We start from the raw sequence: 24,888 nt of genomic DNA on the forward strand, positions 1-24,888 counted from the left end.
ATAAAGAAGAAGAGAGGGGAGGGAAGAGATGAGAAGAGGAAGGGGGGGAAGCAAAGGAATGAAATAAAAGGAAAGACAAGGGAAGGAAAAAAAATGAGGAAAGGAAAGGAAAGGAAAGGAGAGGAGAGGAGAGGAGGTTGGCCATAACAGTAGCAATTTAATTGTCCCATTTTCAACTAAGGAAAGAGGCTGGTAAATAAAACATTTAAATTCAGTTACTTTTTTAGGCTTTTCAATATTGAGACTTTATCTGAACTGATTGTTTCATATTAAGAAAAATGTATTGCTGCCAATTTTATTGCTCACGTTTAATAATGTGGGGAGATTTGTACAATGGTCTGCTTCATAATACAAGTTATTATGCAGCTGAGAATCATTTGCTTGCCGCAGCTAACAAGCTCCCCACAACAGTTACATATTGTTATAAATGGAGCTCACACAGCTCAATAAAGAAACATACAGACTAATGGTCTGCATCCGCCGCTCTTTATAAACAACCTTTTACACAAATCATTGAGGAGATCACGGATTGATCACAAATACCAAAATTCACTAGACCATGTCCTGTCTACACCTAATCCTTCACAACACATAGGCTACATGGTATTAACATAATATAGTGCAACTACACAGCTGGCCACCATTAGTGAAAGTCCCCTGACCTAGACATGTTAATCCCTGTCCAGACATGCTCCAATACCTCCTACAGAGCAAGATGATTCACTTTAACCTCTGTGCACGCACACATGCATTATAACTGTATACATACAGTAGCTATAGCTTACTATACTCTATACACAAACAGATACACAAAGCCAAACACAATACCAGATTAGAACACAAAAAGAAAGCAAACACGCACATTCTAAATCGTCATAAGCACGCATCACATTTACGTCACTAAGGTTTGTTTGTGATTACGGATTATGTAATATATGCAGACATATTATTATTATTATAACAATAATGTGTATTATTTAGATAGATAATAGATAATATGTGTTTAGTGGACTACATGTTAAATTCCAGTATGTTATTTACGAGGACCAGGAAAGTTCAACCAATATTTGTTAATATGAGCTACTCTCTCAAAGCAAGAAACCGGAGAAATAAGTATCACACTGATGATGTCATCGATTACAAAGACTGGAGCTGCTCTAGAGAACACAAATAAGAGAATTTGTGGACACAGAGGATGTGTGTTTTCTTGTTTTGTATCCATACAGTATGAGCTTTTTTCTATTGTATTGTTATGAAACAGAAAACATTCCCACTTAGAATATTCCCCCTTGTTCTCTCAGTGTCTTCTATAATATCTTTATTTCTCAGTTTATTGTTTATGGAGCCATACCCTACGGAAGAGAATAAGGGCCACGTGCAAAATCTTTTGGGATTAGATCAAAAGTTAATTATTTTTTTAGTTCTGAGATTTAAGTCAGAATTCTTACAAAAGGTCAGATGTTATGTCTGGAGGTTTAAAGTGCTCTATAAATAAAGCTGTATTGTATTGTATTGTATAGCCTTTTGTTATCTTGCATGTTCTTACCTGGCAGTTCACATCCGAGGACCTCCATCCTCATGCCGATCCCAGCAGGCGACCACCTCTCCGGAAACACTCTGATGAACTGGGCCACTATCTCATCGAACCTGCGCACCTCTGGAGTATCATAGTGGCCGTTCCCCTCGAAAATCTAGAAAAAAGGCAGGGCAAAGGCACGTTATACCGACGTTAATAGAGAGATCTCTACTATTTTCACATCACAAGTGAGATAAAACATTTCCTATCTCGTATAAAGGATATTTTCATGCCAGTTTTAACACAATAACACTTTACTATGATCCATTCACTCGATTTGAGAATATAGTAATGTTCTGTTGCATGCTCTACGGATGGCAGCTGTTTTTTGGCTGTGGTTCAGCACAGTAAGATCCCTGCTGTGACTGAAAGGAAAATGTGTAACAGTATCACTCTCTGTTTGTCCTAGAGTTTGTCTTAATGCCAAAGCTGTCTGAGACGTTTCTAAGATACAATATAATGAATGATGAGCTTTCGTTTGTTTGATAGATATTGCATCTGTCAGAGTGGGAACATTGTTTTGAGCTGAAGAAAGCATGAGTGTCCTGAAACAATAGAGGAAAAGGTAAACGCTGCAGAGGTAGTTAAATGTGTCATTTCCCCATTCTGCCGTTCATGTCTCATTGAGAAACAATAGCAGAATCGTGAGCCTGTCTCTCAACAATCATACAACAATCCAAATCGGCATTGTTTCCAAGCATGGTGTGACATGTGTCATAAAAATAACAACAGAGACTCTGTTTCCTTTGATTTTCAAGTAATTTCTTTCAGGCGGCTCTCAGCAGCCTCTGGCAAAAAGCACAATATTTATTTCAAGCTGAAAACTGACAAGACTGGCTCCAATCTTTTCAAAATATGGGATCTGTGAAAGTTGCAATATTGGTTTCATTAATTTAATTATATTTCCCCATTTCTAGAATGTAATGAAAACTGTATGATGAGTTTCCCAGGATGCTCATGGACAGGCAGATGAGAGAGAACAGGATTTTAGCATTAGGAGAAAAGCTCTAAGTAGCACTATTAAAGCGTTTTAGGACGGAGTCTCAGAAAGGAGAGTGCCCTGTCTCGCGTCACACTGCCAGGAGTGTTGAGTGGTGATGCAGGAAAGACATGTTTAATTAACACCCATGAGAGACAAATAGAGGAAGAGACTCAGAGAAAGAGCAGAGAGGCAGAAGCAGGGAGAAAGAGGAGTGAGGTGATAAAAGTGAACTATTATCAGAGCAGAGGCTGTAATAAAATGTATTTTTCTTTTTTAAATGACATGGCTAAGAGAGAGAAAGACAGGGAGAGTGCAGAGGGACTGAGTTGAAACAGAGTTATATATAACCTACAAATGAGGGAGAGCTGGCAGTAACAACAGGAGAGAGGAGAGTACATGTGTACTTGTCAGAAAACACAGTTCCTCTTCTTTACCTTAGCAAACCCAGTCTTGCTGTCAATCATGTACGTCCAGTCTTTGCCGTTCAAGCTGTGGGCCAGTTTGTACTTCCTGACAAACGCTCTGTTCTCAGCACCGGTGCTGCCCTCCAGCCCTCTTGCACCCTGGGTAATGAGGCCACGCACCGTCTTGGGGACAGCAAGGTCCACCTGCAACACAGAGAAACATCATCATCACAGATGCCCACCACTTTCCAGATTGTCTGCCTACTGTGTACCTTCCACTGAAGCCAACACAATGCTGGTTTTTCATTATAGAATTTGTCACAAGTTGCCATGTTTAAAAACAATGTTCTTTTGGGCATTTGTATGGTATTTCATGAACTGGCTACATTCAGAATAACAAGCTAGTGGGTGTCTCTGAATGGTGTCCAATGTAGGACTCATGTTTGTTGGGCATTTTATTTGTCAGTCAGGATAACGGTAAAAACTACTGGCCTACTTTCATAAAAATGGGGGTAAAGCTGTGGAATGGGCCAAGGGAGAACCTATAACTAGGGATGGGTATCGTTAAGGTTTTAACGGTACTACTACTTTTATCGATACCACTTATCGGTCCGGTCTTTTAACGGTACTCTTATCGGTTCTTTTGGAGAAAAAAATAAAGTAAACTAACTAAACAAATTGTGAACAAAACTAACATTGCTTTTTATTTAAATTAAATACATAATATTTCACATCAAAAGAAACAACAACGTTTTAACAAATCGTATTAAATAATGTGATGACAGAACTGTAAACAGAATAGCTGAAACTTTAACAAACTAAATAACTCAGTTAGCTCTAATCATCAACCCATGTTTGTATAATTGAGTTAACTCTGTGTGTTGCTGCTAACATACATAACACCTGACGAGGAAACATTACTCGTGGACGGGGCTGCAGAGTTACTAGAAAGACAGTCGAACCCGGTGCATTTCTCCGTCTGAATGTGGTGCACTTTTGCTAAATGTTTAGACAAATTGCTCGTGTTACCGCCCTTACATGCTAAACTCTTATTGCACTTTAGGCAACGAGCATTGTCCACATCGAGACGGGTAAAGCTTAACCACACCTTGGAGCGCGTTCTCTCCGCCATCTCCTCCGTGTGTGTGTGTTGCTGCATGTAGAAGCTGCGTGTGTGTAAACTGCCCCGCCCCCTCGTACACAGACGGGGGAGAGAGATCTCTCGTCTAGATTGGAAAGATCGAAAATACTAAAAGACGCATTTTGCAGTCTTTTTGCATATTAGAAACGGAGTTGGCGACACTAAAACTGCAATATAATGTTTGTGTAGCAATAATACACATTACATATTTTTTACATGTCTCCAGTTCCGATAAAAAGACCGATAACGTCGGAGCTTAACGGTACCACGGTCTTTAATAATTCAGCCCCGGGGCCCGTTTAAAACCGGGGCTCGGTACCCATGCCTACCTATAACAATGTGGGGCTTATCTGAAACGGCAATATGTTTCATATGTGTTCTCCAAGTGCCCTTCCAGTTGACATATGGTTTATTCTCAGTATTCCTACACGTTGCAATGTAATCTTGTACACTTTTTGTTTCTTACAACTGATTCCAGCACCCATACGTTATCCTAAATGGGCTTTGAAATAATAGTTTGTCCAGCATTTGTCACCAGTCGTTGCCATTGCAGATGCTTTAGCTAATGATGGACATTTTGGTTTGTTAGATGGTCCCAGTTTTGATGGTATGACACATTTCTGACACAATTACGTTACAGCAATTACAACCCAATGAATATGAAGAATAATGGAAATAAAAGCAGAACTAGTAAAGAGGCTCCCATTCCATCTAGCAATAGTTACCTTTCAGATAAAGTAGCATGAACCCAACCTGTAGCCCCTGATCTCCTACTACAATCGTTTTGATATTAGAAAAAGAGCAGCCAGTACTGCAGAACATATCCTTGGCTGTAAAACCAGCATCCCTCTTTAGGACAAAGTGACGTACCTGTATCCATTCTTCTCCAGCTATGGGTTGTGTTGGGTTGGGGAACCAGCCTGTGCGACTGGCCACCAGCCTGGCGGCCCCCATGGAGCCGTGGATGTCTCTCATGGACGACGCAGAGATCTGGGAGTCGGGGAGCAGTCCAGACAACATGCCTTGCAGCTCTGAGCAGGGTGCATCTGAACAGAGAGAGAAGGGAATAATAATATGTTATGTCACTGCTGTATACAGCCTTTTTTCAAATAATGTAATCAATAGTAGAAAAAAAAAATCTGAAAATCCATACAGCATTAAACATTTGACAGTCAGCTGCCAAAAAAATACCCCTATTTTTGTCTGATGTGAAAATGATACTGTTTCTTGCATTAAAGGGTTAACGTTTGAGCTTTGTAGACAACTGAAATGGGCTCAGCATGAAACTGCGTTAACTGTGATGAAATGCAATTGACAAAATAGTTAACCAAATGTTTACTGTGATTGATTTTACATCTCGAGTCTGTGAAATGAAAATGTAAAATTAAATTCAAGGCTGCCAGGAAGGTCAACATTCAATCTGAAACATTTATATGGAAAAGGTTAGTATTGATGGAAGTTAATGGACATATACTGTACATGCTATTATTATCATCATCTTTTGGATTTTCTGGCTTTTAAATTCAGTCTGGCTACACTTGATGAATGAATGTGACTTTAAGGTCAGGAATAAGTTAGTATCACTGTTTGATCTCATCTAGAAGCAATCATTTTGTGTGATTTGGTCCTGGATTGGTACAATTCTGCACTTTGCTGCTTTCCATCATTTAATTATTTCTCCCTCCTGCAGCTGCAAAGTTGATGCATAACTTTAACTGAGTTTCCAAAACGGGAGTCTTCCTGTTCCTGGGGAATTGAGTCAGAGAACTCCCAAATGGAGGAAGTAAATGAGAGCATGCTGAAGATCAAAGGGATACTGTTTATTATGCTGACAAATGTGTTTAAGTCTAACAAGCATCAGCATATGTTATTACCATACGAAAATAACAAAGGGAATGAAAGAAAATGACCGTTCTAATTTGAAAATGGTGGACTAAAGGTAGGTTAGTACGGTGGCTGACAGGTGCCAATGCACCACAACATTTCTTAAGAAAGAAACGCACTGCAAGTACAAAAATTATGCAAATATAAATATTCAAATGTGCCAAAGCACATGCAAATGAAGAAACATCTTCACCAACTTGACAACACGTGAGGCATTTAGAAAACATTCACCAGCTTGACGGAACATGCGCAGCCTTTCCAAGAAGTAGTGTTTATTATTTGCAAGAAGCTCAAAACACATCAGACATGGGCACACCGCTGGGACCGGAGCGCTTGTTGACGAAATATAAAGTTGGCCAACTGTCACTGTCACTGGACACTTACCGAAAATGTCAGTTTTATTGGATATTTCAATAATGTGATTGCAAGATTTTATTCCTATTATTGCACACCTGCTTTAAGCTAGCTAGTTTACTTAGGCACCCTTTTCATTTCAAATGTACTGACAAAACAATTATAAACCCCAAACTCCGTTTTCTTTTGATCTTCTTGCAAATTTGCAGCATTTTTTATTTGCAGCATTTTGTTTAAGCAGCGCTTTTAGTAAATGCTGCGCTTGTTTCATGAAGTTGGTGAATATTTTCTAAATGCTGTGCATGTGTTGCCAAGTTGGTAAAGATGTCTCTTCATTTGTTTTGGTCTGTTGTAGCACATTTGCACCTGTTGGCCACTGAAGGTTGAGGATAAAAGGTGAGAAAGAGGAGTTGAAGGACAAGGAGGAGATAAAGAGAGAGACAAAAAGGTTGAATAGAGAGACGGAGAGGGTGAGGAAAGATAAAGGGAGATGCTAGTGAAAGAGAGGAGTGAGAGGCAGGTTGACAGTGAAGGTGACGGTGATTGATGGTGACATTCTTCAAGTCCACATGGAGATGAATGTTTAATGCTGTGACGTCTGCGAACACGCCTCACTGTGGTAAATAATGAATCGACAATAAACAACAGCAGCTAAGCCATGCTAGCTCCCTCAAGCCTTTAACAAAACTGATGAGCCACAAGAAAACCCTGTTGTTGTGTTTATTCTATGTTTGTTATTTGTGTTGCTTCGGCATCTGCATTCCAGCAGGTTTCTTTAATACAGGAGTGCAGTGGGAGTTGTTGAGAATATCATCTCTGGAGATTGCAGAAATAGCTAGATCTCACACACTTGATAGGAGCCCTTTAAAAACCCTCTCACACACCAGCACATAGAAGCTGAATAGTCACACACGTTCCCTTGCATATGCTCTGATGTTTTAGCCCACACACACTGTGCTTTCATGATAACAGGGTCTAACAAAAGCTGAAAAGTACACCAGTGAGCCTCTACCTAGCCGATACACATGCACAAGGCTACACACACACATTTATAAAGATTTAGAAACCTGCACACTACATAAGCCTGGTGAGAAAAAATGATAAAGGTGCTAAAAATAAATGATTGATAGGTGCTGCGGGGGTAAAATAAAACGAGATTAATGAAGGGGGAACGGTGAGTGGTATGAGATGGAGACAAGGGGGAGATTTAGGGGAAGGGATAGGGAGGAGAAAATGAGAGACAGGGAGAGGAAAGAGGGAATGGAAGCTGTGAGCGAAAGGCAATAGAAGGACAGAGGGGGAGAGTCGAATGAGAGGGGAGAAAAAACATTAAAGAGGGATAGGTAGAAAGTGCAAAACAAGAAGTAGAGAGAGACATAAAAGTGTGATTTAAGCTAATGACATGTCACTGACTGACTGCTTTATGTCTGCCATTATAGGCCTGTGTAAGGCATTATCACATCCCCCTGGCAGTGTGTTCTGGCACAAGCTTGTAAATATGTCTATTTGCAGGGGGAAGGCAGAGGAAGAGATACTGCATGGCCATTAGCGGGTATGGCTGGTTATAAAGTTTCTCTGCAGGTTATAGACATATCTTACTGAAAGTGTGGCAGGATTTCCACTCTGCACACTTCTAAAGTGACTAGATGCTCTGTCTTCCCCTGCAACAAAAGCCAAAGTAGTCCAAAACGATCAAGATTTCGCATATAAAGTCGGTGTTTTTCCCTCAGACCGTTGATGGATTGAGACATTACAAGGCGGCAGAGATGGGCAATACAGAGCAAATCAGAAAAAGGGTTGAATGGGTTCTCACTGCTGGGAGTAGGGGGATACATGGTGCAATTTCTGTTGTTAAAACAGGGTAAAAAATAGGCTCTTGGTACACAACAACAGGCAAAGACACCTGATGTATGCCATGTCCCTGTCTCTTTTACCTCCACACACACACACACACACACACACACACACACACACACACACACACACACACACACACACACACACACACACACACACACAACACACACACACACACACACACACACACACACACACACACACACACACACACACACACACACACACACACACACACACACACACACACACACACACACACACACACACACACACACACACACACACACACACACACACACACACACACACACACTCAAAAACAGCATCATATTGTTTGGGTGTGATTGTGATTTGTGTGGGTGCTGAAATAGCCCTCCTAGATAAGAGCATATCTGTCCCTCTCAATGGCCCCTATGATGGCAGCAGAGAGAGGCACTAACCCAATAATGATACAGTGGAGCTGGGACACACACACAAATGGATTGAAACTGTCTCTCTTTCACCATTTCTGTTCCACACACACACACAGAGACACGCACACAAGCAGACAGTCTAATTAAGTTTGATCTATTTATAGTATTGAGCTGATTATGCTGGTTGAAATCGTGTTTGTTTGCCAGGGCTACAGATGAAAGCTGAGAGCCTGTTACTCTCTGATGTTATCACCCACACATCACACTCTAGTATTATTCTATTAGGACCGAGTGTGTTTCTTTTTGTGTGTGTGTGTGAGTGGGAGACAGAGAGGGAGGATATGTATATGAAAGAGCGAGGGCAAGAGTGTGAGTGCACATGAGAGTGGGTGTGCATGTGGAAGACAGAGAAATGGACGAGAGGGAAGTATGAATAGGAGATGGACAAATGACTGTATTGTTTACCATTAGGTTATGTAAATAAGGAGAGAACAGACGCCTTGTTCATTTGCGTGCTTGTTTTATTTCCAGGAAATGTTTTCTGAGGGAGTTATTTTTGCCGTGACCCACCTTCTGACCCGGTGTAAAAGCCTGTATATCACTGGTATAAACCGCAACTGTGTTTTTACAAGGGTGAGTCCCACAGGGGAAGAACTCTGAGAAACTCTACATAAAATATTGAATCTTTCTTACCTGTGATCTGACAGCCGTAGAGCTCGAACCGCATTGCGACGCCGTTCTTCCACGTCTGGGGCTTGATGCGTACGAAGCGGGCCAGGACCGGCTGCGGGATCCGATTGAGAACCACCTCTGTGGCGTCAGCGTTGGCATGGAAAACCTAGATAGAGAACAAAATGAATGATGTTGCATTAATGACTGTAGGGATTTTCCATTTTTACCCTGTACAGGAAGGGCAGAGGGGTGACACAGGAGAAATATATCAACTATCGGATGGATTTTCTTGACATTTCTTGACATTTATGGTTCCCAGACGATGTCTGCTAACGACTTCAGTGATCCCCGTCCTACTGGAAGAAAAATTTCCCAAACGTTTTTTTTTCAGTGCCCACATGAGGTTCCCATTTATTGTCCTGAGTGAAATGTCTCAACAACCATAGGATATATTGCTATGAAATGTGGTACAGAAAATAACTTTGGAAATCCCTTCATTTCCTCTAGCGCCATCATCAGGTCCAAATGGGCACATTTTCAATACTTTGGTTTATGATTACTTGCATGCAAAAGTGATCACAGTTTTCTGCTCTTTGCATATTTTAGCTTTAGGTTTCTGCCAGCTAATATCTCGAAAACTTGACAAACAATCTCCAAACAACTGCATTGCTGATTCCACTTAGGCCAAGTAAGGAAATAATATATTTAAAGAATATAGACAAACATTAAAGGATTTAAGAGAAGGACATCATCTTTGAATGTGTAGTTGTAGTTCAAATATGTTTAGCTTAGCTTAGCTTAATTCATCACAGTAGAGTTTAAAACAAGGGTGTTTGTTTGTCTGTCAGCAGGATTACGGAGTAGCATGGAAAAAGGAAGAACACATTACATTTTGGATCCATGGCATCCCTTGATATCCATAGTGCCAGATAAGTAATTTGTGCTGCGTTCATGTGGTGTGTGAAACATTTGTTTCCAACTAGAAAAATAAATAGGAACGCTTTTTGGAACAACAATTCCGAAACAGATATTATCGTGGTGTTAAAACACAACACATTCTCTTTGTAGCGTCCATGTTGTTACCACCTAACCAGGTGGTAACAACCAAGGAGTTTAAGGCAGGGGGGGAACTTTGGGATTTTAGCCTTCGCAGACCATTTACAAGCACAAAAACCTATATAACACACTACAGGAAAGGGAAAACACCAAAAAGCATAATAGGGCCTCTTAAAGCTCACTAACTAATATAAAGAGAATGGTTTCCCCACTCGGGAAATGGGAGAATCCGTGGGGCATGTGAATGCACCATTGGCCTTGTTGGAGGTCTGCTCTCTACGGGTGGCATTCTAGTTTACAGTCTATGTTGTTTGCATAACCCGTGCATACACAGATGTGTCATGACAACAGTTACATGGACAACTCAAATATAACTTCATGGTCAACAATATGTAGCGTGTAAATCAGTTCGCAGAACAAGTACTTTTTAACAACAGGTATCCATAGCAACTATATTTATAGTTCACACTGGACAGTTTTATTGTTATAGTTGTATTTTATATGAGTTAACATAACAACATGACTCATCTTCTTCTCCTATGTGCACACATACACACACACACAATGAACATATTGCTTCTGCTCACAAAGGAAGAAATTAGTGCAAATGTTTTACCACACACACACACACACACACACACACACACACACACACACACACACACACACACACACACACACACACACACACACACACACACACACACACACACACACACACACACACACACACACACACACACACACACACACACACACACACACACACACACACACACACACAGTCCGAGGGCATGCAGTGTGTAATAAATCAAGTGTGTAAGTATGTGGAAGAGCATCCTCTTCTCACGTCCTCTTGACTCCACCACACACTCACACACACTGGAAAACATCATTTTTACTCTTTCACGCACAGAGAGCAAAGAAAAACAGTCGCTGTCGCCCCTCAGCGCACTGACACATGATACTGTCTCACATACACACAGAACACACACTGTCTACAAAGTGCCTTCGGAGTTCCGACACTCAACACACACACAAAGTCATTTCCTCACACAAAAACAGATGAAAAATAAATGCCAGCGCACATGGCCAGAAGCACTCTTTTTGTCTCTTGACACAGAGTCTTTATATTTTGGTCTATCTGACAGAGTGTCACGTCTTTCCTTCTTTAAAACTCCCGTCTTTATTGGGCTCACCACAGGAAATCACAGTGTGTCTTCTGCTGCTCTCCCTATCATTTTGACTGTCTGTCTTCGTCTCCACCACTTCATCTCTCCCTCGATACCGCTATCATTTAAGAAAAAACAAGTCTATCCTCTTGATTTTTTTTTATTAGAGAACCTCAAAGGCCTTTTTTACCCCTCGGTGTCTCTAACTCTCTTTCTATTATGTTACATCAGTCCTGAATGGTGTGTTTATTACAGAGAACCTCATTCAACAGAGCCAAAGGCCTTGCAATTACTTGCTTGGGTACTCATTTATAGATGTTTTCTTTGTTTTTGGAGTGTTTCTGTGTGTGTGTACATTTTCCTTCAGTTCCCAATCCATTAAACAGTAGGACCCGTCAGGGGTGACAGAATACGGATGAAAGGAACTTGCAGGAACGGGAGCAGGGCTGCTGGGCCAGCTGAGAATTGAACCCATGGCCCACTGGGTGTACGCTACAAAGCCACATGCAGTGAACTCATGCCCTTACAATAAACCTTAATACCAGAAACTGTGACCAGTTAAATGATGGAAAAACGCCTAAAGGCCCCAAAATACGTAATGGGATTGTGGAAGCGGACTGTAATTACAAGTGTGTGTCGTGTGTGTGTGTAAGAGTGTAATTATGAAGTCTGACTCTAAGGAGTTAGGGGCTGGCGGGTGCTTTCTGATTTCCCTCGGTGCGCGCTGGAACATTTTCTCAGTGAAAGGTTGTGCATGGACACACACACACATTCACAAACACATGTATGTGCTTTAATGTATGTGTATAAGAGTGTGTGAGATTTTTCATGTGCAACTGTGTGTATGTGAATGTATAACCTTGCTAATGTCCGTTACCAGCTGTTGGAATTGGTAACAGAACGTGTGTGTGTGTGTTTGCCCTTCTGTATACATGCTGTTCTTTTTTCCCTCTATTATCAGCTTTGTTCAGGGTCTCCAAACAGAGCTGCTACAACCGCTGTTGATGCAAACACTTCACTGTTGCAACGGCTGCCCTTACAATCTCTTCAGTACACTGAAATCTCTCTTATAAGTAGCAGGCTAAAAACATGATAAGAAAATACGAGCAGAGACTGCTGTTAGAGGTCAGGACCTCACACGCTGATTTTTTTCATGAGGACTGCCAAGAAAGTCTCTTAAATATTCTAAATCAATGCCAAACTGACCCTGCTGTCAAAATTCAAATATGCTTTTTCTGTGTGTGCATATTTTATTTAGCTGTGTGACTTTATCTCAAGTTTTAACCTCCCCATTTTGGTGTTATCCACCCACGCTGAAGTGATCACTCACATAAAGTGCACAGTGTGTAACCCTTTATCTGTTATGTTTGATAAACAGCCAATAGTTAAAGGGGACCTATCATGCAAAATGCACTTTTGTACGTCTTTTATACATGAATATGTGTCCCCGGTGTTCCAGGGATCTCACCAAGTGTCAGAAAACACAACCCTCTCTATTTTCCTCCATACACAAATCTCTAAAAAAGGGGCTGCAACAGATCTGATAAAAACTGATCCAGATTTGAACACTTCTATGTCGTCACAGAAGTGGCGCTACGGCTATTGGGCCAACTCTCCACCTATCAGGGGAATGTGGGGTTGGGCCACGGCCGGCCATTGCCGCTCGAAAGCGCTGGAGACGCTGTAGTACATATGCCAGGCCTGTAAATGGCGCTGTAGTCTGCCACAAAAGCAGCGAAGAAGACTTCCCGCCCATAGTTACCATGGTTACCCTTCTGTTTATTCTCCGCTGTGGCTTTTTTTCTCCCTCCCCGAGGCAAGCGTTTGCTCCTGCTGCTTTAATTCAATGCAATCCCTCCCCGTCGAGGCAAGCACTGTAATTCTCTCCGGTTAGTCCACCAGCAGATGACAAACACCCACCTCTCCGCCTCTTCCAAGGAACGAGGGGACCGTGCAGCAGAGTTTCAGTTTCAGTTTCTTTCGCCGGTCAAGATGTCCGTTAAAGTTTAAATCTTCCAGACAAAATTAGAAAAGTGCCGGTCAAAGGTCTTCTTTGTTATTTATTGAGCTTTAAAACAAATGAAAAACGACTCTATATAATAAAACACGGAGGACGGAGATCTCTTTTTCTCCCGCTCTTCTGACAGCCCAGCAGCTGATCAGAGCACGGCTCACCTCTCCTGCAGGGGGGCGTGGTCAGAAGAATCAGACCCGTAGACAGCAAACAGCACATAGAGCGAAATGAGGCATGGCTAAAATGCATGATCTGTTTGGTATTTTGAAAACAGAAACGTATAAATATACCTTATATAGGTATGGCCCTACAATATATCATTTAAATATAGCATGATAGGTCCACTTTAAGTTAAGATGAACTCAAATCAGGTTGACATCTGCAGAGTACTGCTTGGCCATCTTTTAAGGTTAGCATGTTATTATGCAGATGAGTTGACGTTTTGGGGATTATAAAATTGGCCAACTGCCACTCTCGATTTAGTCTGTTTCATAATTGTAAGTGTTGATTCAGTATATTGCAAATGACTAGGTGTGTTACATTAGCTAGCTAGCGTGCTTGCTTGCAGCAGATCTGCAACAATATTGTAAGGAATCATGCAATCACATTGTTAAAATAAGTCAATAAAACATATATTTTAGCTTCCAGTGATAGTGACAGTTGGCCAGCTTTATAATCCCCGAACGTCAACAAGCGTTCCAGTCCCAGCTGTGTGCCTCACTTTATAGTGTCACCGTTTCCATTTTGAGCTTCTTGCAGCCTTTTTTTCATTTACATTTGTTTTTTTATTTGCATCTTGAAAGTGAATATATTTTGGGCCGTTGTAGGTGAGAGTACACACAGTGAGGAGGTGTAAGGGGATATGTAGCATGACTGAGGTCTTAAACTTCAAACTGTTAACAGTCTCTTTCTATAAGGCTTGTGCAACAATCAGCTAATGGACATCAACTCGCAACCCAGCTCAGTTTGTGTGTGTGTAAACATGTGTGTAGTGTATGTGTGTTTTGTGCAGGTTTGTAAAAGGTCCAATATCTCCCCATTTGTTAAGAGACACGGCAAGCTGACACCAGGATCACTAGGGTAAACATATGCTTAACTTTAGACCCTTTCTCACACACACACACACACACACACACACACACACACACACACACACACACACACACACACACACACACACACACACACACACACACACACACACACACACACACACACACACACACACACACACACAGACAAGCAGAGGCATTAATACAAAACCAACACTATAAGAACATTTAGAAAAAGAGAAACGTTCTCGATTCAAATAGTACTTTCATCTCCTAGAGAAAGTCAAAGGTGACAAACATGGAGTGAATACGGTTTTCTCCTTCATTTACATACTTCCTCTGCTGAATAACAATAGTGTGCAGGGTAGAAGAACACATATTGTGTATAGCTGCTTCTGGTTTGTAGTCAATTGGTGAAAAACCAAGTCTAACGCGTAACTACAGGATTGAACAATAACACCACCACGAATATGCTCACCTCATGGGAAAGAATAGGACAGGTGTGTGTGTGTGTTCCCCTGTCGTGTTGGCCGCAGTCAGTCACCGAGGGAGGACCAGCGCAGACACGCTGAATTATTCAAATTTCCATTCTATGAGTGTGTGTGCGTAGAGTTATAAAATAGTAAAACATCCAACCATCTCCTCTCATTTCATCACAGAAAGACACATACACAAGACTTCTGGGAGGTAGCCTGCGTTTGACAGCTGAATCTTGGTGTGTGTGTGTGTGTGTGTGTGTGTGTGTGTGTGTGTGTGTGTGTGTGTGTGTGTGTGTGTGTGTGTGTGTGTGTGTGTGTGTGTGTGTGTGTGTGTGACCAATCCACAAATCTCACAAACCAAGTGGCACCTTTAAGATTCCCCCCTTGGTCATCTTTCTCCCTGCTTTTCTTCCGTCATTTGTCACAAACGTTTTCCTCCCTCCACCCTTTGACCTGGCCCCCCATGCTTCCTTTCCCTCACCTCGTCTCCCCCCCTTGAGTCCTCCCACTTCTTGTCGTTTCATTTAATTTCTCCCCCCTCCTGACATTCTTACAGGCTGTGTTGCTGATCTATCCGGAGGGATTTGTGGTCAACACTCTTGTCTGCTATTCTCATTATTCCTCCATCCTTCCATCCCTCTTTCGTGGTTCTCCTGTGAACACTTTCTGTCCCCCCTTCTGCCTTCTTCCTTCACTCACTCGCCAATGAACCTCCCTTTTCTCCCCTTGGTTTCCACCTCTCTTCCTCCCTCTGCGCCGCTCCGTTACGCCTTTCGCTATCACTACGATGCTTGACTGGTTGACCTTTTGCTTATGTTTTCTTTTCTTCCTTTCTTAATTTTTCTTCCAACTTTCCACTCATCAAGATTCCTCTCCCTCCCCTCCGATTCCACCCACGTTTCCCACCTCCCACCCTCTCTCTCCATCCTCCCTCCCTCCCACCGATTAAGGTGGAAATAGGAGGTTTTGGTTCTTGGCTGAGGTCCAGTGTTCTGCCGGCAGCGATTCGTGGGGGCTATGTAATGACATTCGTACCACGTCGTGCTTAAATGTACCTGTACATCAGAAGGTCTATGACTCTTTCAGACCAAAAGTCAACACAACATCATCTCTCAACTCAAGACCTCAGGTCAGAGAAAATTGTTGTCTTTTTTCCATCATGTGGGCAACGTCTCATAACCTCTGGAGAATTCAATGCACTGAATCATGGAACAGTTATACAGATAGTGTCATTATCCCCGTATATTGCTCACATGTTGGTGCTCATGATGTTTCACATGAGCAGTCAAATGATCTGTCATGACCTTTATATATACAGTCTATGGTCATGACCCGATCGTAAAGAGGGGATGTGAATAATGGCTGAGGCAAAGTAAAAACAGGTAAAGAGTAATACGGAAACACTTATGGATAAACAGACGAAAAAGGGAAAAACAGACATCAGCTACAAATTGGTTAAAGGATAACATTATATTACTTTCTTTTTAGCTGACGCTTTTAGTCAAAGGCATTTATAAGATACATACAAAGTCAATGCTAAGATGAAAATAGATGCATGTTGTGCAATTGTGCGAGATTCTTATTATCCACATGACAGGGGGTGTTTCTCAATCGCGAGTACGCTTGCTTGGTAGCACATGTCTTCCGAGCGTCTTGCTTCAGAAGCGAGTCAAGAATACTTCCTGGCATTCGGAAAACAAAGAGTGGAACAGGCTAGCAAGTGTGCAGGTGTGCGTCATATGAGAGGCCCTGCCTTACATCTTCCGCCACAGATTTGGGGAAATTGGTCCGTGCGCAAAGCATTGTGGGGATTTTAAGACCGCGGAGTCTACTCATGTGCAGCCTCGAAATGTCTCCAAACGAAGTACGCCGGGCTCGGTAGATTTCCAAGTATGCTGGACATTGGAACAGTACTTCGGCGGCACTCGATGACGTAGTATGCTTGAAATAGTGGCTCTGGAGCAGCTTTACTCGCGATTGAGAAACACCCACTGTGTCATGAAAGCCTATCAGAGTTGAGGTTCTCCTGATGAATACAAAATGGTGGAATAATCTGTTCATTTTGCACTCATACGTGAAGCAAACATTTGCTTATAGCTTTGCTCTGTTAACAAAGCATTGAATCACAATACATTTTTGAGAAAACACACAGCTAATTGGTTCTGAAATTGTGATTTTTTATATAATCTTGTCCCCCATGTGTCTGCTTTCCCCCACTCTGTCTCTGGTGAATGCCTTGAGTTAGTACCTGTCATTTGTGAGCTGTCAGTGTAATGTAGGAACGAATGCCGTATGAATATTACTTTTGCTACTTTCTGAAAAGTTAACATATATTCCATATGTCCCATCTGGTTTACGACAGGGATTTAATGACATTATCAAATACATTACAGATCACACAAATCATCCTGATGCTGTGTGACAGTGGCGCCGCCCACATGGGCTGGCTTCCAGATGTTTAAAACCAGAATGTGTGTGTGTGTCTCTGCGTGCACGGTGACTGCTTTATTAAGAATTGCTCATCTGAGACTAATGGTAAAAAACAACAAGTATGCATATGTGTGTGTATGTGTTGTTTATTTGTGTCTTGCATGAGCATTGAAAGATTGGCATGCTCATACTTTTGGTTTTAAATACCCATGAGGCTCCCATTAATATTTGTCCTCCTTTCATGCCTCTTGCTCATAAAACACTAATTCAATAATTCTTCCAGATTCACACACACACACACACACACACTTTACCAAGCACAAAAAGTAATTTGTTCGAGCAGCATAAACTTGCCCGTCTATATCCTGATGACTTTCTCAGAAACATATGGGGGGGTAGAAAAGGAGGAGGGGTAGAAAAGAGAGCAAGAGTGGTGGGATGAGGTGAATGAAGATGTGAGCGTGGAGACAAGAAAGGAGGATTTGATTGATGACAGATAGATTTTGAGAGAACTAGTGAGCGGGTGAGTGAATGAAAATGTCAGACGAGAGATGGATGGATAATGGAACAGTTCAGAGCAGGTTCAAAAAGTTAAACAAAGAGGAGTTTGGGTAATTATATCCCTTGCCTTGTTCGAAAATGTACTTGATCTTAAAGTGAATCTTACTTTAGCTATTTTGTGTACATTGACATGCTTTATCCCTACATGGAATGATCCAGGATCTGCTCTAAATTATGAAAACTATTTCCTTGGATTATCCTGAGAATGCAGACACGCCCGATATTTAAAACACTTGATCTTCTGGGCCGTTGATGTTGAGTTATTTATATTTCTTTCAAACATAACAGACAGACTCTCATTTACGCCCTAAATATTGACAGTGGGAACGGAAAACCCGTTGCTGATTGGCCGCTTGAGGCATGTCAACTGAGAACGGCCCAAAGATGCTGACACCATCATTTCAACATCAGATAAAGGGCCATCACTCTTTTCGTCTTCTTCAAGCTCTCTTGCTACCCTTTTCTTCTTCTTATGTCTTTCTTTCTCAGGACAGAGGCAACACTATGACATTGATACCAAAGCCTGTAAAATGTATACTTAAGTCCATTTCAATACTTCTCTGTTCAAATACCCTAACCCTACATGTATGATAGGGAACACTCCTTAAAATCTTAGCATATTTCTTCCAATCACAAAGATGCTTGAAGGCAACAATTACTTGTAAATCACAGCATAGTAGGACTAGTCGGAAAACTCTTGGAATAAAGAGGCGGATATAGATGCCTCGCGTACAAATACACGTAGTGAAAATTACTATATGGACAACCAAGAAAACAAACTGTTAATATACATCTGGTTTGTATCCTTAATGTACAAATGAGAGTACGTTTTACAGTATTTGATCAAAAGAAAGGTCTGACGGCCCTTGGCTGATCCATCAGATTACTGCACAGACTGTCTCACCATGGGGGCTCAAGGTTGGTTGGTTTGAGGTTGCGCATAAATGTGTGTGTGGAAGACAAGGGAGGGATATTCTACCAGAAGCTGCTGCTGATTTATTCTAAACCCCTCCTCCTCCTCAAAGACCCACACTCACATGCACACACCCTTTTGCGTCTCTCTTGGCATTCAGCTTTGAAGCAGCTATCAAGGGTTATCCAGGAATCTGGGGGATTATGGGCGGTGACAACAACAACAGCCCTTAAAACATCATCAATAATTGGTTTTGTGTATTGGATTGTAACTGTTTCATAGCCTGTTGTCAGCAGAATACTTCGATTTGACTGACAACAGATGTGATTTAAGGGTGGATTCATTGATCAATTGATTTGTTGAACAATTCCCCATTTTTTTTTTTAAAAGATGTGAATTCACGTGCTCTCACTTCACCAATTAAAATAACATAATCACATTTTTACTGAGCTTAAAAATGTAAAAACCTGATCTACCTTTACACTCACTCACCACTCCTCATTCTTCTATCATCCCTCCATTTATTTATTTATTTTTCTCCCTGACTGCCTTTCTCCACAACCCCTGTGTTTTATCCATCAATCATTTCTCTGGGAATTACATCCATAAGCCATACGCAGTCCGCAGAGGATCCCCAGATGGTTAGACTGGATCTCTTGTTTCCTTCTCAAAGCAAAATAAGCATTTGCACTGTACACATGCATCTGAGTGTGTGTGCATGTATTAAGTGTTCATGAAGGAATAAGGGTTTTACAGCGCAAAGCCAGACGTGGCGTTACACCGCAGGACAAACATATGTGACCGCTGTGGTGGTGGGAGAACGGCCGTGATGGAAAAAACTGCCGCAACCACTGGAACGCTGCTCTACTTTAATTGCAATTGAAACCATTTTAAAGAAACTCAGTAATGTCTGCTTCGTTTTCTACCCAGGACCCCCATACCGCAGCACTCAATGATGATTCATCGTGTATTAACACCGCTGAGAGAAAGAAACAGCCTCCAAACCTGGTCGATACTAGGCAGAACTCTGACCGGTGAGTAACAGAAACCAGATGGGATGTGGAAAGCGACTCTGCAGTCTACTGTAAGCGTAGCTGCACGCAGTGATGTAAGGTATCACTTGGAGACGTGTGCTGATTCTGGCTTGGTCGTAAACCCTTAAATGAAGCCAACTGAGCGGCGGTGGAAATGGAATGGCTGTAATTGCATACACCGGTTGGAGTTTGGGCTTGTGGTCAAGTGTTGCTGCATTTATTCCGTCTCATATGTTTCTCTGCCCCTTCCATGTGTGTGCATGTCGAGGCATGTTTGTCACCTAAGAGCCTCCAGACTCTCTCTCTAGCCATGACTACTTTGTGTTTTTTGTGCATCTGCTGTTTGATGGTCTGTGCGTAAGTCTGAGCTGTAGAGGATTAGGGTGAGGGTCAGGGGAGGCTAAGCTGGTTACCTAAAGATTTCGTTCACATTCAACAATACTTCATTGTCAATTGAATTTAAAATAAAATATTTATTGTTGAATTATAATGTCAATAATTGAAAACACAAAACATACTTATTTATTTTAAGCCAAACATGTTTTTTTGTTTTGTTTCAAATTACATCATTTACCATCCATAAGTAACCACACTTCCCCGTAAAGTAATTTAAATGCAGTTTTATTGTATGGGAAAGTAATTTCTTTGAGACATTGTTAAAATTGGGATGCCATTCCCATTGTTTTGTTGGTGCAAAATGACCAAAATCCATATTGTTGACCTGACATCCCCCCTTTTCCATCACTTAGTGTAGTTGAATAAGTAAGTCTGGCATATCAAATATTGTTAACAAATGTACAAGTCAGCTAATGAGTCGGGGCCTACCTTATGATTCTTGCCATGTCTGTAGACCATCCAGTCCTCTCCGTTGGTGCTGACCTCCAGCTTGAAGGTGGTGACATGGTAAGCCTTTTCAGTTTCCTTTGAAATGGCGCCCTGGGTGGCAATGCCTGTTAGCACCTTTAAAGTATGGAGGTCCACCTGGCAGGGAGAAGAAAGGAGGTTTTATCAAAGACTAAAAACATCATGAACAAAACATAGCAAACAAGCTGACCCTAACCCTATCTGATCTCAATTGAATCTTTACCTTACCCAAAACTCAGGTCATACACTTAAGAGATGCCCTCAGGCTGAAGCTCTTAAAACATCAATTTGTTTAAAAGATGGACATAACCTCATACATATACACTTGAACTTATCAGCATCCATCTCGCACCTTTTCCACTCTACTTTCATCTCCTTCTTTCTCTCCTCTCCGTGCCCTCTCCTGGCAGATCGATAGTAAGGACCTGGGGCTCATTTTAATTTCCTCCCATACAATAGCCATAATCACCTCCCCATCCTGATTGTGGATGCTAGGCTACGTGTCTGGCATGCTGCTGGCCGTGTTGCATTATACATGGCCAGCATTGTGTGCTTAATGCGAGCTTCAAAATCCTTAATTTCTAGGTCACTCAAGTCGAGACACATTTGTTTTCCTTTAGCGTGCCCACAATGAGTAGACAAAGCAGAACAATGAAGCCCTCTATATCAAATTTGAAAGTAATGGAAAATGTATTTTCATATATTCTAATACATTTAAAGTAATAGAAAAAAACAAGATATGATATTGTTATGTTATCTAGGGTTTGTTGAGGTTCATCTGCAACTGTTTACCATGAATACTTCACATGTGTAAGCCCTACATTTACATGAATGATGTTCTCTGTTAGGAAATGAGCTGGAGATCCAAGTCCTTATTAACACAACAAGGCCGAGGTGTAGGGACAGAGAGAGGGTGCAGACAAATAAAGAGCAGAAGATGAGAAAGATTCTGCTGTAGGTTATAACATCTATTCTCCCCTGTTGGAGCTGCTGAAACCTGTAGATTAATCAGAACTTGTTGTGTGTGCGTGAGAGAGTGTGCCGTGTGTCCCACTGGGGTATAGTACAAAACACCGGGGGAGGTAAAATGCTGCGTTTGTTATCTGTCAGCGAGACAGGTGTTTTAGATTACTTCCAACACACACACACATACACACACGCTTACGGCCAGTCAGGGATCCACCAAGACAACTAATCGATGGTCCGGAACCGAGGAGAGGAATGGATGAGAAGAGGAGGGGTGTGGAGTAAGAGACGGAGAAAGAGAGCGAGAGAGACCGAGAGAGAGCATGAGAGAGAGAGAGAGAAAGAGAGAGACGCTAAGTGAGCCTTTCCAAGGAAGGGCTTCTCATCAATCACAGAGTTGTTAGAATAACGGAGGCACAGGAACTCGCATCATCAATCTGCACCACACCTCACTAGACCATACCAGAAAATAACTGAAAAGATTGGAATAGGAGCACCTTGGCCAAGTGGTTAAATGGCATGACATAAAACTGCAATGTCCGAGCTTGATACTAGCCTTGGGACCATTGTTGCATCTAGTACCACTCTTTTAATTACATTTCCTATTCAACTGGTTTTATTGGGGTGGGATTTGATATGTACGGTGGCCATCAGATGTAAACATGATACAACTGCCCAAAGCATTTACACTGAAAACGCAGCTTCAGAAACAATTCAAATATAAAACACAAATGTGCCAAAACACATGCAAATGCAAAGAACATCTTCACCAACTTTACAACAAATGCAAGTACAAAACGCTGCAAATAAAAGAAACGCTACATAAGCTCAAAACACAACTGAAACGGGGAAACTATCAAGCGCTTGTTGACATTCAGACATTATGAAGTTGGCCAACTGAAAATGTACGTTTTATTGGCTTATTTTAACAATGTGATCGCATGATTCCTTCCGATATTATTGCATAGCTGCTGTAATATAGTTAGCTAACCTAGCTAACCAAGTCATTTTAAATATAAAGCATAATAACCTACTGTTAAGAAACTGGCAAACTGTGCCAACAATGACAGTGCCCTTGTGTTGTTAAGTTGGTGAAGATGTTTCGGCACATTTGCATTTCTGTATCTGCATCATTTCTGAAACTGCAGAGCGTTTCTCCTAACGAAAATGTTTTGGACCGTTGTAGCGCGTTTGCACCTGTCGTCCATCATAGGTTTGTGTTGCAAATCACAAGTACGATTATGAAAGACACTGAAAACACTGAGGTGCACTGTCAGTTTTCAAACAAAGGCCGAAATGCCTTATAAATATCTTAAAAAAAATATATGGAATGAAATTTAACTAAGTGCCCTGGCGAGAGATTTAAACCACACACGTGGCCCTTGAACCAACATAGCCACACACACATGCCTGACTGGCATGGGCACATATAAACAAACACACACACACACACACAGACATGTACCGATGAACCCACACACTCAGTTATAAGAGACCAGGGGGTGCATGATGCGAGAAAGAGAGGCATGTTGGCATTTATGACAGCTGCTTGTCAAGAAAGGAGGTTGCACGCACACACATACACAACCACACACCAAAGTACACACACATACACACACACACAAATGCAGGGGCCTTGCTCTCTGCTAGGTGCTAACGCAGGGGAACAGCTGAGAGCCTCAGTGGAACGCAGCAACCTCACCACAACACCGGTGACCAGAGTGAGACTACACGAGAGGAGCACTAGCCTATAGACAACCATCAAGACAATTTCATGCACAAATCTGATGTGTCATGAACAATAAGAATTATGGACTTGTGATTGAAAGCCTCCACCAATCAGTTAAGTTGAAGTTTGTATCCATGTTTGTCATAAATATCATAATGTTATGATTTAAGCATAGTAATGATTGTGTTATTGCTGGATACTTGTTTGGTGAGGTCAGAGTGACCCTGAACCTTGAGCAACAAAATCAAATCAGTTCATCATTGAGTCCAAATGGATGTTTGTTTCAAGTTTTAAGAAATCCCCCCCAGGCTTTCCTGAGATATTGCGTTCCCGGATGTACAGATGTCCGGATGGACAACCAAAAAACATAGTGCCTCTGGCCATGGCTTTTCTAGGCGCAGATGAATAATACAAATTTAAATCTGGGGTCTATCCATGGGCTAAGAGGACCAGTTTGGCAATCTGACATAAAGGGGAAAAACATTCAAGAAATATGGAGTGTTTCAAGCTATTCATGTTGATCAAGAATGTCAGCTAATTCTGAGAGTATGGGCCAGAGAGAGTGAGCTGTCAGCTGCACTGGAGGTGAAACAGGAAGGAAGCGTGGAGCTGATGGGGCCTTGGCCTCATGCTGTCTCTTGGCCACATTCCCTTCCTGTGTTTGCCTGGCCCAGAGTTTGGCCCCAGTGGAGCTCTGACAATCAGAACTACTGCTTCTTTTCCACATTTGTCTTTGGCTATCTGTAAATGTGTTCCAACAAATTAACAGAAGAAGGGCTTGCCTGGTTCTTGCCACTTTGAGCAAAACACTCATTTATCACTGTCTCTGTGAACTGAGGAAACGTTTGATCATTACTCAGAAGCAGCATCTCTTGGTTTGTCTAATCACAGACTTTAGAAAAGATAGAAAAAGTATGCTGCACAAAAGAAAGGCTTTTTCGTGCCAGTTTTTTTGTGGTGTTATTGTGCGACAAGTCAGAAAGGCTCTCGCTGGTATCCTGAACCAGATGGCGAACTCTAAGAAACGATTCAGGCAATGAGGAGAGTTTCTGACTCTTGAAACACCTTCGGCACATCTGACATTGGGTACAGGTTCAAACTGATACCTTAATGAAGGGAAATCATGAGTTTACGCCTATTTCACAAAGGCTTGTTGACAATAAGTAAAGACAAAACCTGTGCGCAGTCTTCGCAAGGCTACAGGAAGGTGACACCCAACAAGATCATCTGTTGTTTATAGAAGGCCTCACTCTGAAGAGCGCCTTGCAGGCAGGTTGGAATTCATTCTGTCTGAGGGGTGAGTGAACCTCACACTCCCTTTCCCCTCTCACC

The 24,888-nt window shown here is 41.8% G+C and overlaps 1 protein-coding gene across 4 annotated transcripts in view; it reads right to left on the reverse strand.

Moving 5' to 3' along the window:
• Window positions 1-24,888, reverse strand: part of LOC117485692 (neuropilin-2-like) — a 110,903-nt gene that overhangs the window by 37,347 nt on the left and 48,668 nt on the right. For all 4 annotated transcript variants that reach the window (XM_034134341.1, XM_034134339.1, XM_034134340.1 and 1 more), the window contains exons 7-11: window positions 20,823-20,978; window positions 9,308-9,452; window positions 4,974-5,149; window positions 2,993-3,166; window positions 1,547-1,691 (exon numbers count right to left, since the gene is read on the reverse strand). In XM_034134341.1, coding sequence (XP_033990232.1) covers window positions 1,547-1,691; window positions 2,993-3,166; window positions 4,974-5,149; window positions 9,308-9,452; window positions 20,823-20,978 — 796 coding nt within the window. The remainder of the gene's footprint in view (window positions 1-1,546; window positions 1,692-2,992; window positions 3,167-4,973; window positions 5,150-9,307; window positions 9,453-20,822; window positions 20,979-24,888) is intronic.

This window comes from Trematomus bernacchii, unplaced genomic scaffold (genome assembly GCF_902827165.1).
Source record: "Trematomus bernacchii unplaced genomic scaffold, fTreBer1.1, whole genome shotgun sequence".
Lineage (NCBI taxonomy): Eukaryota > Metazoa > Chordata > Actinopteri > Perciformes > Nototheniidae > Trematomus > Trematomus bernacchii.